Raw genomic sequence first — 12121 nt, forward strand, 5'->3', positions numbered from 1 at the left:
TCGTAAGCGAATGTCTTCAATCGGAGAATATCCCCCCGTATGGACTGCCCAGCATTCTCACCGGACTTGAATCCAGTAGAGCACGTGTGGGACATGCTTGGCCGACGATTTGCAGCCCGTCAACCTCCTTCTACATGTCTACCGAAACTTCGGAGAGCATTGCTTTTTGAGTGGTGTAATATCCCCCCAAGATCAGATCGATAAGTTGATACTCAGCATGCCTAGGGGTTGTACGGTCTGTATTGCATCCTCTGGGGGATACACAATGTATTAACAATCATAACAACCATGTAATATTGCTTTTTTGTAAATAGGTTTTTTTTTTTGTAATTTGCTCCAGGGAGAAAACATGGCTAATTTTTTTAATAATATCAAATATGTAGCATCTTTTTTTTGCTCTTTACCTTTTGTTTAATAAATAAGCTTTACAAATAAGTCAAATTTGTTTTGCTTCTAACTCTTCCTTTGCCTGATTTTGCATTATCCTTAATTTATGGACATGAGTGTAAGAAAATCAATATGCTAACACAAGTTTGACAGTATGGACAGGCATCATGTTCGAGGCGAGAGGCAACATATGCTTTGTATTAGCTTGTCTTATTTCGATCTTTAAACCTTTGTTTTAGGCTTTTCTGTTCCGATAAGCTTTACGCATGAGCATGTGTAATTTCCATGACTGTTATAGAGTATGTATTATGTTAGCCTATGCCCATACGCAAATTCACTAAAGTCTATCATTTTCGAAGATAGGCAAGCAAATGTGAAAATTCTTTGAATTTTGAACTTAAGGGATAGTATTAAAAAGAGTTGAATATTTATTTGCAATCAACTTTTTGAGGACCTTTGCACTATCCGGGAACTGTTTTTGCTTCCTTTCAGTTTCTGAATATATAACAGTAGATTTCTAATGCCTAACATCAAATATAATATTTTTACTAAACACTTCCAATGTGAGCATGCTATTTTAAAGAAAGCAAATTAAAGTGTGTATGTAATTGTTGTTCCAGTAATTATCGATAGCGCCTTTATTAAGACTAATTGAAATATTTCAGTCTTGAAACTTCTGTAGAGTATTTGTTTCATAAAATGTTTGGAGATGTGTGGTATCTTCTGGAAATATGAATTTGGAACTAAATATTTTAGGATGTGTTTAGTTTCTTAATTTTTTTATTTCAGAGATTTGAATAAGATTCAAGATGGTATTGGTGAGAAAGTTCCTATGTGCATCAGCTCCATGTCATCAGCATTCCTTAATGTCGGATGCGGGTTCTACTATGGTTGGAAACTGGCACTAGTTACATCCAGTGTTATTCCTCTTCTTACTATTGGTTTGACTGTTGTAACAAAGGTAAACAATGCAATCATATACGTTATTTAGTCTCGTATGGAAAAAGTGTCATAGAGAAGTGGATAGCCAGTTTATTTCAGAAATAAATTGAGCCAATAGATCTAGAGTACTTCTCGTTAAGAAATCTAAGCCATATTAATAGCGATTAAATTATGAAAGTGGAAGACTGAAACTTAAATGATGCCAGTTTTACTCACACAAAACAAATCTTATACTTTTTATACTATTCGATTAGACGTGTGTTTCGCAAAAGATAATTTTTATGATATGCGAAGCGGCGTTTGATACTAGCTGATTAAAATGGTGTTTACAATAAATGTAAATCATTTTAAGACATCTTTTGGAGAATCAACTAAGGTAAAACTTCTAAACTACCCTAAAGTTTTACACCATATGCTACCAAGTTTGTCTATGATTTTTAATATGGCGGGCCACCTCCCAAAATAATTTAAAAAGAAATAGCAAAAATGCAGACTTTTAAACTCACCAATCGCATATGCTGCTAGCCGCCTCTAATATTAACTATATAATAATATATGATTTTAATGAATCCAGTTAGAGAATTTCATGCGGTTCTAAGTAGTATAATACTGTAAAATATTTTAAAATTTTAATCATAAACCAGAAGTATTGCTTTTTTTGAATTAGCAATATGTATCAATTTTTCTAGTCCAACGATTAGATTTCAGACACAATATAAATGATATAATCAGCTACAGTGAATATTAAAGCCCATTATATAATTTCTTTAGTATGACCATTATTTTTAATTATTATCCAAAAAGAATTGAAATGAAGAAGAAAAACATTTTAAAGCATTTTATTTTTCAGAGCTTGGAAGCATTTTATTAATTGAATGCGGAGTGTGTAATGTGGATCAGTTTATTGAATTTTTTTCAGATGTTCTCGATTATATTTACATTAATTTTTGGCATGTTGTTTTTTCAGTATATATTTTCATGCATTAATGTTAGTTCAAATATTCAAAATAATTTAAACACAGATCATGTTGCAAAATTATAAAAATTAATTACTAAATAAATGTGCATAGGTAACTGAAAATATACAAATCTACATTTGGGATCCTCCCAGTTGCTGACTGGTAAGACTGATAAATGCTAATAGTTCGGCACGGAATCGAATCCAGATGAAAGGAACCTAGGTTTTGGACGATGAAAATCACGAAAAGCAATTGTATAGTTGTTATTCTATGTGTTTTTCCATGTAAAACGCGAATATGAGCCAGTTTCCATTTGGAAGTTCTCTACGAAAGCATCCATTTGCTTAACCCTGGTGTGCTTTGCCATATTCAATTAATTATTCTTTTCTGATAACCTATGGTATATTAACAATTTTTTTCTAACTATTACGTATTTCTAGATGAGTAATTTAATTTATATTATTTTTGGAAAACCTGAGATTTCGAGGTTCAGTTTTTTTCTGTTTTCTTTCCATTCTACATTCGTGAAGTAGTAGAAACCGAACAAAACAGCTAAAGTAGTACTATGGCAAAGAAGCAAAACTAGCTTCAGAATACGAAGGTAATTTAAAACGTAAAGCAACAAGCCCTATCAAAAACAAGCTTTATTCTACAGACAAATTATTAATTTTTTATAATTTTCAGATTCAAGCCACTGTATCGAAAGAAGAGCTCGATGCTTATGGCACTGCTGGTGCTGTAGCAGAAGAAGTGCTTTCAGGAATCCGTACTGTGGTGGCATTTGGAGGAGAGCGAAAGGAAATTCAGAGGTAACGCTTGTTTTGTGTTTATTCACTGTATGCAAGATCATACAGAACTGATGCTTATTTCAAAATTAAATTCTGATTAAATTCTACACAGTCAAGCAACTTATCACCTTTCTTAGGCTTCCAGATAAATAATCATGAATTTAAATAAAGGTTTAACATAAACATTCTTTAGAACTTAACTACTCACACAGCTCATATATAACTTCCCGCTGCTTGCGGGACTTACGTTAACCTAAAACTAAGTAATTAACATTATGCAATTTATACGGCGAAGTTGTACTGTAAACATAGACTCCCGCCTTCAAATCACGCGAGCAAATGGGACTTGCAAAAGGCTAAAGCTGATTCTAATTATCTAGAAGCTGGGCGTAAATATTAAGGAGTAAGATAATCGGTTTATCAAAAGCTTTCTCCTAACTTTAAGAGCTCTGTTCGTATATGCGTTAACTAAGAGGCGGGAGCCGACGAACTTAAAGTGACAGTATAGATAAAAATAATAAAATAATGGGTTAATAAACATGAAACTTTACAAGTTCATACAGCTTAAGATTCACAAAAGAAATATTCGTGATAAGTTTTATTAAATCAAAATGAAAATGTATCAGAAAATGCGTTTCGATAGTGTTTCAAAAAATGCCTCTATTCTAGCCTGTTTCATAATTTTGCAACTCGTTGAATTGATAGAAATACTTTCATTAAACGTACTATGAAGTATAATTAAATTATTGCATTGTCGCAAAGGACAAAGACTCATACATACAGGAAGTCAAAAGAGAAAGTTACCCTTTCAGTTAACAAAGAATCACATCGGAATTAGGCCACTTAGACGGGAAAGTGATTAGGAACTCCGACTGCCGCACCGAAGGACCCGTGATCGAATGCCGGAAAAGGCATGGATGTAATTTATCCGTCGGATGTAATTTATCGGTATAGGAGGCAACGCTGGCTCACTTATTAATTACCTCCATAATAAAGTGAAAAAAAATGTCGGAATTAGAGGAAAGGAATTCGCGAAATGAGGACTGATATTCAAATTTTCCGAATAAGAAAATAAACACATTGATCCAAGGACAGGATCATTCATTACCCAGCCACTTCTTTGAGCGGCCATAAATGTTCAAACAATCCAACCTCGGCGGCTGTGCCGGCGGAGCGCCAACTCACCGAACAGTCCGCAGGGACTTCTCATGTTCATAGCCACAATCCATCACACTGAGGACTGCGTGGGGAGCCTCCCTCCGGCACAGCCCATGAATCTACATGAGAATAACCCCACATCCAAGGCAACAGACACGATAGTACCATTACAGTCCCTGTCAAGCCTGCACCTACCATAGGATGGACCTATGGTTCTAGTCACTGTGAAGTTTGATTACATGCCCAAGAAACCGAAGCTGTGTGGACACAAGTCCAGCCAGTGGTCTGGAAGAACCCCGGGTCTCCTCCCATTTCTGGTCGGTCCCGGAACTTCCTACCAGTCGGTACCAAGGGGTGAGTTGTTCAGCGTCATTAGCCTATGCCAACTGGGACCTAAGCCCCAGCCGCGCATAGTTACCAGCGGGCGCCACGTGGAGGCTGACGCTGAACTGAGGGAGACGCAAGCAGGCGCACCTAAAGTCATTCCCTCAGCCCCTGCCCATCGATCAAACACCGGGTCTCCTGCCTTCCGCCACTGCCTACGACGATCTCCCGCGCACGGTTCACGCCGCCTACAGTGGTTTCCAGCCGGTTCCGGATATCCGACTCCCGGGTCAGAGACCGGCATTTCGGCCTTTGGATCAAACACCAGGTCTCCTCCCGCTACGCGGTCGGTTGTGGATATTTGTCCTCGGGTCTGAACGCCACCCGCCAGAAAATAAACACAGTTTAGAATGGATATAAACGCATACTTGTTTCTGTCTGTCACCAGAGACCTACATTCTGACTGTCATTGCGGTTGCGCCTATTTCACCGGTATGGAGCGGTGCAGTAAATTTAGATAGTGTGTGAATTTAGGACACTTTCGCTGAAAAAGTCTGTTAGTCATCAGTGATCTTCAGGCTGATAATCATCACCCCATACAGATGCCACTGGATCATTCATATGCAGCAGAATTAAAATGAAAATAAAGTACACCAGTAGCCTTTTGCCACTTTCAGCCACAGACTGGCAGCTCTTGGAGGTTAAGCCATAGGTTATCGATGTGGGACATTAGAATGAACTTAAATAAATTTAAAAAATAATATTAAATTTAAGTATATTAGCTTCGCCGAAGCTATTCACCACCTGTTAGCTACACATTGGTTGCTGGTGATCTGTGGTTACTGGAGATCAACACGTAAAGTCATCAGTGTGAAAAAATTTTAATACAATTTTATAAATACTTAAACCAAAGGACACCATTAATTGTAACATAAGTATACTAGTGATTGCGAAAGCCAGTGGTCACTGGCGACTTATAAGTTTTCGGTCACCAGTGTAGAATAATGAAAGGAATTTGCTGTGGCAACACTTGCTGGATTTTTTTTCCAATTACAACAAGAAGACACTCGGAAAAGAGGGAGAAAACTCCTTGCAGTGTAAAATAATATAACTCTTCAAAATGTTGCGAAAATTTTGCCAGAGACCTTTTAGCCTTAAGAATGTAATATAATGTTTTAGTATCATGTTTCGACTCAAGATCCAAAACTCATAAACAGTAACTAAACGCTTAAAAAAAGATTTTAATTGCATGACTGTGTAATTGAGATCTAACTTAATGTAACAAATTTTAAATAATGTGCAGTAAGACAGAAATGAAATGTTACACATGTAACTTAACTTTATGTACAATACTCGTCAATACCATATGTATCATCTTAAAATACATTCTTCCTCAGATATGACAACCATCTGGCGAAAGCCAGGAAGAAGGGCATCATAAGAAGCTTTTTGACAGCGATTAGTGAGGCAATTGCTTGGCTCGGTATCTTTTGCGGTTATGCGCTAGCCTTTTGGTATGGCGCTAGACTAATCCTCGAAGAAACAGAAAAAACGAATCCTGAATACAGCAGTGGAACTCTTGTTATTGTTAAGTATAAAAATTTATATTTGAAATTTTACATTTTATACACATAATTATTTTAACTTTTATGTGGAATAATATTTTGAATTTTATGTTAAAAGTTAACGGAATGTGCGAATTCTTCATCAGAATTTAAAATTACAGAACTGAATAGTAAAATTTTCTATTTATAATTGATTCAACGTTTGCCAAAGATACTGTTATTCGTATGAGCCATAATGAACTACATATCCACAGTACACGCTTAAAGGATTGAGCTCTAGGTTGATTTCTTAAAACTTATAGGCAACGCTATCGGCCAGAGACAAGTTTTATCATCTTTATGCAGCTATCCTGGGAAATATTATTATAGTACGATTCAATTATTTAACTAGCATTGGGGCATTTTTATAGCACTGTTTTGTAGGTAAATTCAGGAGATACTGAAAAAACGTTCTTTGACAACGGCTTAAAAAGTAGTTTTTCGTTGGGATAAGTGTATTCAATTAAATGGGGATTATCTTGAAAACTGCATTGTTATATTGATGAAATTTGAAAATAAAAAGAATTACTTAAATTCCCAGAAATTTGGAAATATCCCTCATATATAAGCCAGCGCATCTGTAATCAGGTCTATATTTTAGATCAAATCTGTCTTTATCTCCTGCCTTCACTTCCACACCACCTTCATTTCCTTTGAAATGTGTACTTTGTCATTTTACCATTAATTTATAACAAGCTTTATTATTTATTACAATCTTGAGCAAAGTATTCTATGGGATCTTTTTTTCCTTTGTCATGGTCTGCGTAATTTAGCAAAGTTTCCCCATCTGCATTTTGTTTCAGCAAACAAATTTTTCAATATGAATTTTTTCAATAAGATTTATATGACACTGTAAATTAATTAGTTTCATTTATCCTAGTTCCTGGTGCATTATTCATCTTTGTTTTGAATGGAAGTGCAAATAATATAAACTCGGATTTCAAACGATTGAAATATTGGCTACAGCGTATTTGCAAAAAAATGTATAATTTAACTGTTGTCGCAGTCCGCATAAAATTTCTTCGAGGGTACATGCGGCCCGCAAGCCACCAGTTTGAGACCACTGTCGTGTAGTCGTGTATTAAAACTTAAATTATATATTGATATGACTTATCTAATTCGTCTAAATGTAACATCAAATTAGGTCCACGAAATTTATTTTGCCAAGAGCGCAAGGATTAAGAATTGTCTCTGTCTTTGGCGTAAGTCTTGGGAACCTTATAGGTAATAGAATGAAATAACCATCTCCATCCCATTTTTGAAAGAGAATTCCCCTAAGGACGGATCCAAGCGTCTCCCACTCCTCTTCCACTTACACGAACCTCTCGATAGGCCTTTCGGTTAGACGGTATTTTAAGTCCTGGCAGCATATACTTAAAAATATTCTATGCCTTCTCCGGTATTCGAAACCAAACCGGCGGTTTCTCTACCACCATGCCAACAGGGTGGCAATTGCACATGACATTTCATTTACAACAATACTCCCAAAAACACTTAATCATTTCATTAGAAACTGTTTATGACTGCTCTTTCTATTAATTGAGTAATCTTTAAATATCCGCGAATGCAATAGCCCAAATCCGTTTTGTCAGTCATCTTTGGTCAGATATTGAAAGAATTTTTAGACTCCAAGGACTTCTGTGTTTAAAAATTAGCACAATAATAGTTAACAAACGTGATCTCAAATCTAATGATGATTGCTTATGATATTCGGGTTGAGAAGCCAGTTTTCACAAGCACCTGACATCTGTTCTTCCTATGATAAAATTAGCTTCTGTATTCTTATGAACAAGAATTGTGTTGCATTGCTTTTATCATTATTTGCATAAATTTAACAAAGCTCTTGCATGGAGTTAAAACTATTTCTTTGAATCAGAAAGTGTCTACTTATATGTAAATGAGCAAATATTCCTTTATATGTCTGTTTTATGCTGTATAAAAATTTTTATAATGAAACTGATGTAAAGAAAATGTTTTTTTGTTTTTTTTTTTTTTGTTCACATATGTCTGAGTTTGTTATATTTGCGCATACCTTTTGAAATTTCGACATGTAATATATAATTCTATAAAGCATCGGATTATATATTTTAATAAACTGACAGACAAAGAAAATTTTGCATTTTCTTTGGCGGAAAGGGTATGTCAGAAAAGTGTTAGACATTTTCTAAATTTTTAACGTGCCGTTAAAAATTTAGATTTTTTTAACGTTTCTAAATGTTTGCAGTAACTAAATTGTTTCTATTTTAATCCAATAATTGTTAGTTCTACCTATAATAAACATTTCTATCGTAACAGATATGTTTACTTTCATAATTTGCCGGTTTTCTTATTCCTAATTTTTTTGTTTTGTTTGACCCTTTCCTTTCGCTGTTATTTATGCCAGAAGTTTTATATTCCTACTCATAATTTTTCTTAGATGAGTTGTGGAAAGAGTTCTTTGTTAAAATAAATGTTAAGAACTCTCATGATAAAAAAAGAAATTGTACTTAATCATTAACTAATTCAAATTTTCTTCAACAGGTACTTTTTACCATTTTATCGGCATCCATGTATAGCGGATATTTATCGCCTTACTTTGAAGCTTTCTCTTTAGCCCGAGGAGCAGCAGCAAAAATATTTGATGTCATCAACAGGGTATTTTAATAATCAACCTACAATTATCTTTAGCCTTTAATTACTTTCTTTACCTATATTATATTATATTTCAAATAAGCACTTCTGAATCACGGAAAATATATTATTAGTCCAAAGGGGCTTTGTCCCTGAAGGACTATCGTTTTCGTTTTGCGATTTTACGATGAATCACTATAAAAGGTAAATCACTTTTCAAACTGTTGCCACCAAATGTTAGACTCCTGCATTATATTTGAAGAAATTAAATAATAAAAAGTCTGCATAAATGTATGTATATTTCTCGCATTGTGATAAAACAACGGTACATAGAGCCATCGAATTTTAAATGACGTAATCCTCCTTCGAATATGAGTATGTGGAAGACCAAATTTAGAATTTGTTTTATTATCGATTTCATATTTTGTAAAACTCTAACGAATTATTGATTAACAAACTCAAGGATTTCAAAGCGAGCAATGGCAACATTCTACGGCGGAAAAAAAACTTTATATCTCCAGCGCGCGGAACTGTGTATCGGAAATTCTAAAGAGAGGCTCATTTTAAAATTATTTTGCGACATTGCTATTGAACTGAATTTTATGGTTTAAGTGCAAAGAACATGATATTTAATAAATAAAGGTAACACACAAAACATTAAAAAGACGCCTCTTTGGGCGTAATTTAAAATCTGAAACCTTCAGATTTTATTTTGTTTTTCTATAGCCTTAAAAGTTTAACGAGAATGTTTTGAATTTTATGTATTTTTTAAATATACGTATTATAATTTTTGTTAATAATGAGTATAACTGTTATTCCAGTTTTGCGTGAAACTTTTAAGTATCTTCTTTTCAGTGCATGCTCTTTTTCACGGGATTCAGCATATTTCTATGCCTGTGTGAAAGAGGAAATAGAAATGCGTCATTGAATATATTTAACATAAAAGCCTAGATTTTATGCATTGTGTTCACAATAGTCCTTTTCGGCTCTTATTTTTGCAACCGTTTGTCACAGAAATATACTTGTATTTACAAAAGTGCATTTAGTGATTCATGTTATGGCATTTTTAAATTAAAAATTATGAAATCTGACTTTTATACGACTATATTTAGTAAAATTTTATAGTTAATCTAAAAAATAAATAGTGCACTACAAGAAACGATCCAAATATGTCATCACAAATTGAAGAAAGAAATATTTTAATTTGCACATAAATAAAAATAAAATATCACTTTAGAAAAAGGTTTCTGATTTTGATAGATTAAGTTCCGAACATTGACTGTTGTGAAATGTTTTGATGAATACCAATCAATCGAACTGTCAATTAATTTTGGATCAATTTTTCCAAAAAGGAGATCTCGTCCTCAAAATCTTACGAAATTCATGTTCTAGAAAACAGTAGTAGGCTTCAGTATTGGCAAGTAGCTCACTTCAAAAATTTTTTTGCAAAAATTCAAAGAGAAGAATAGTTCTGGTCATATATATATATATATATATATATATAAGCAGGAACAAAATTTTGGTCCTGTCAGTGATGTGTATGATCTTATAAGAAGTTTTATAAGTTGACACGTATTTCCGTTAATACAAATTATGAACTGTTTTTTTTATTCCGCTGTGTCATTGGATTTTATCATTTAACACGAACTTTCAAAGTTTTTCATGTTGTTTCTTTGCTAGGGCTGCTTTCAGAAATGTCCATCCCGTTTAATTGAAAATCTCACAGAGTACACTGCATTCGTTAAAACATAGCCAGTATGAAAAACATTGCTGGGCAATTGCAGTCATCGGATCACCAAAGAGTCATCGGGTCATCGCATTAACAATAAGCTTTAATCAACAAATGCAATTCAATGTTCAGATGTGCTTTTTTATTCTTTAAAAGTTAGCTAATACGACTAATGTTAAATATTGAATTAATTCTGAATTAGTCAAGTAAAATTACTTACCTGTCATGTTCTTTCAACGATCACAGGTGTGAGACAGGATACTAATAGAATAATTTCGATTAAAACGTAAGTGAATTGCATTTGCAGTACTGGACTTTAGTTTAGTTGCATGTGAATTTTCAGCGCTCATCAACATGTCTTTATGCTTCAAAAATTCTAGCAGCATTGTTCGACGGACCTGTAGATGGCCCTCTGGTCACTTTCAGAGCTCGACAACTAATGCCAAATTGCACGCAGTAAGAAAGTGATTCATGACCAAGAGGAATAAGACAAGCATAGATCTGCGAACAAAACTAAAAATCCTAGAGGAAGTAGACCGTGGTGTATTGAAGAAAAGTACAATTGTCAAAACGTATGGAATTGCGAAATCTACCATATACACAATACTTAAAAGATTGTGAAAAAATTCTTAATGCTGCTGCATTGGGTTCCGGGAACAAATTTAAGCGACTTCGCAGTGCTAAGTCCGAACATACCGAAATTTTACTTCTTGAGTTGTTCAATCATCTGCACGCTTCCAATGTACGTTAAAGTGGACCTATAACTGATTCAAAAGCTAACAAAGTTAAAAAAATTTAGACCTTAAAGATTTCAGTTGTTCCGCTGGTTGGCTGTACCACTTCCAGAGGAGACACTTGATTTCATCATTAGTGATTTGTAGTGAAGCAAATAAAGTTGGTGATAAAGAGCAAATAATTGATTGCATGAATTTGACCAAGTAAGAGAAAAATATCACTCATGTGTGAACTATTCGTGAACTATTCGAGGGAGACCCAATCCGCCTTGTCCCAGCGGGACCATATGATTAAAAATAGGTCAACCCTCCTCCAAACCACGCTGATAAAACATCACAGAAAACATAAAATAACCAACCAAAAATAAAGAAGGGTTAGTAGAAAAACTAAAGATAAGAAAATGACACAAAACACAAACAAACACTTATGCAATCAAACAATCACAGACAAAAACACTCACAGAGAGGGAGTTTCTGTCACATAATAAAACTCGCTTCAAACCATAAAACAACATAAATAACTAAGCACCTCAAAGGTTCATTGGGGAATTCCCAAAAGAAAAAGAACCTGCAGAAGGTCACACCAAGGCCGCACGTAATAAGGTGTTCTATAGTTAAAAATGCAATAGAAAATAATTATAATCTGACAGCAATATTAATTTTAACTTTGCTACTTAAAGCCCCGGTTAGAGCAGAACAAAATAACTACATCAACAAGTAAAATAAAATACAAGTACAATAAAATACAACTACTACAAGTAAAATAAAATCCTCAGCTCACAAATGATCGTTGAATTGATAAAATTATCTTAAAAACATATAAAATAATTTAAAAGCCTATAATTCAATTAAAATATTTAGACTATGGTCTATGATGTTATTACAG

At 34.1% G+C, this 12121-nt stretch overlaps 1 protein-coding gene across 4 annotated transcripts in view; it reads left to right on the forward strand.

Moving 5' to 3' along the window:
* Positions 1 to 12121, forward strand: part of LOC118200600 (ATP-dependent translocase ABCB1-like) — a 137473-nt gene that overhangs the window by 48122 nt on the left and 77230 nt on the right. For all 4 annotated transcript variants that reach the window (XM_085817492.1, XM_085817490.1, XM_085817489.1 and 1 more), the window contains 4 exons: positions 1177 to 1348; positions 2973 to 3097; positions 5956 to 6145; positions 8683 to 8796. In XM_085817492.1, coding sequence (XP_085673618.1) covers positions 1177 to 1348; positions 2973 to 3097; positions 5956 to 6145; positions 8683 to 8796 — 601 coding nt within the window. The remainder of the gene's footprint in view (positions 1 to 1176; positions 1349 to 2972; positions 3098 to 5955; positions 6146 to 8682; positions 8797 to 12121) is intronic.

The sequence above is a fragment of the Stegodyphus dumicola genome, chromosome 5 (genome assembly GCF_044657685.1).
Source record: "Stegodyphus dumicola isolate Sdum_Otavi_A_Nest chromosome 5, ASM4465768v1".
In the NCBI taxonomy this organism is placed as follows: domain Eukaryota; kingdom Metazoa; phylum Arthropoda; class Arachnida; order Araneae; family Eresidae; genus Stegodyphus; species Stegodyphus dumicola.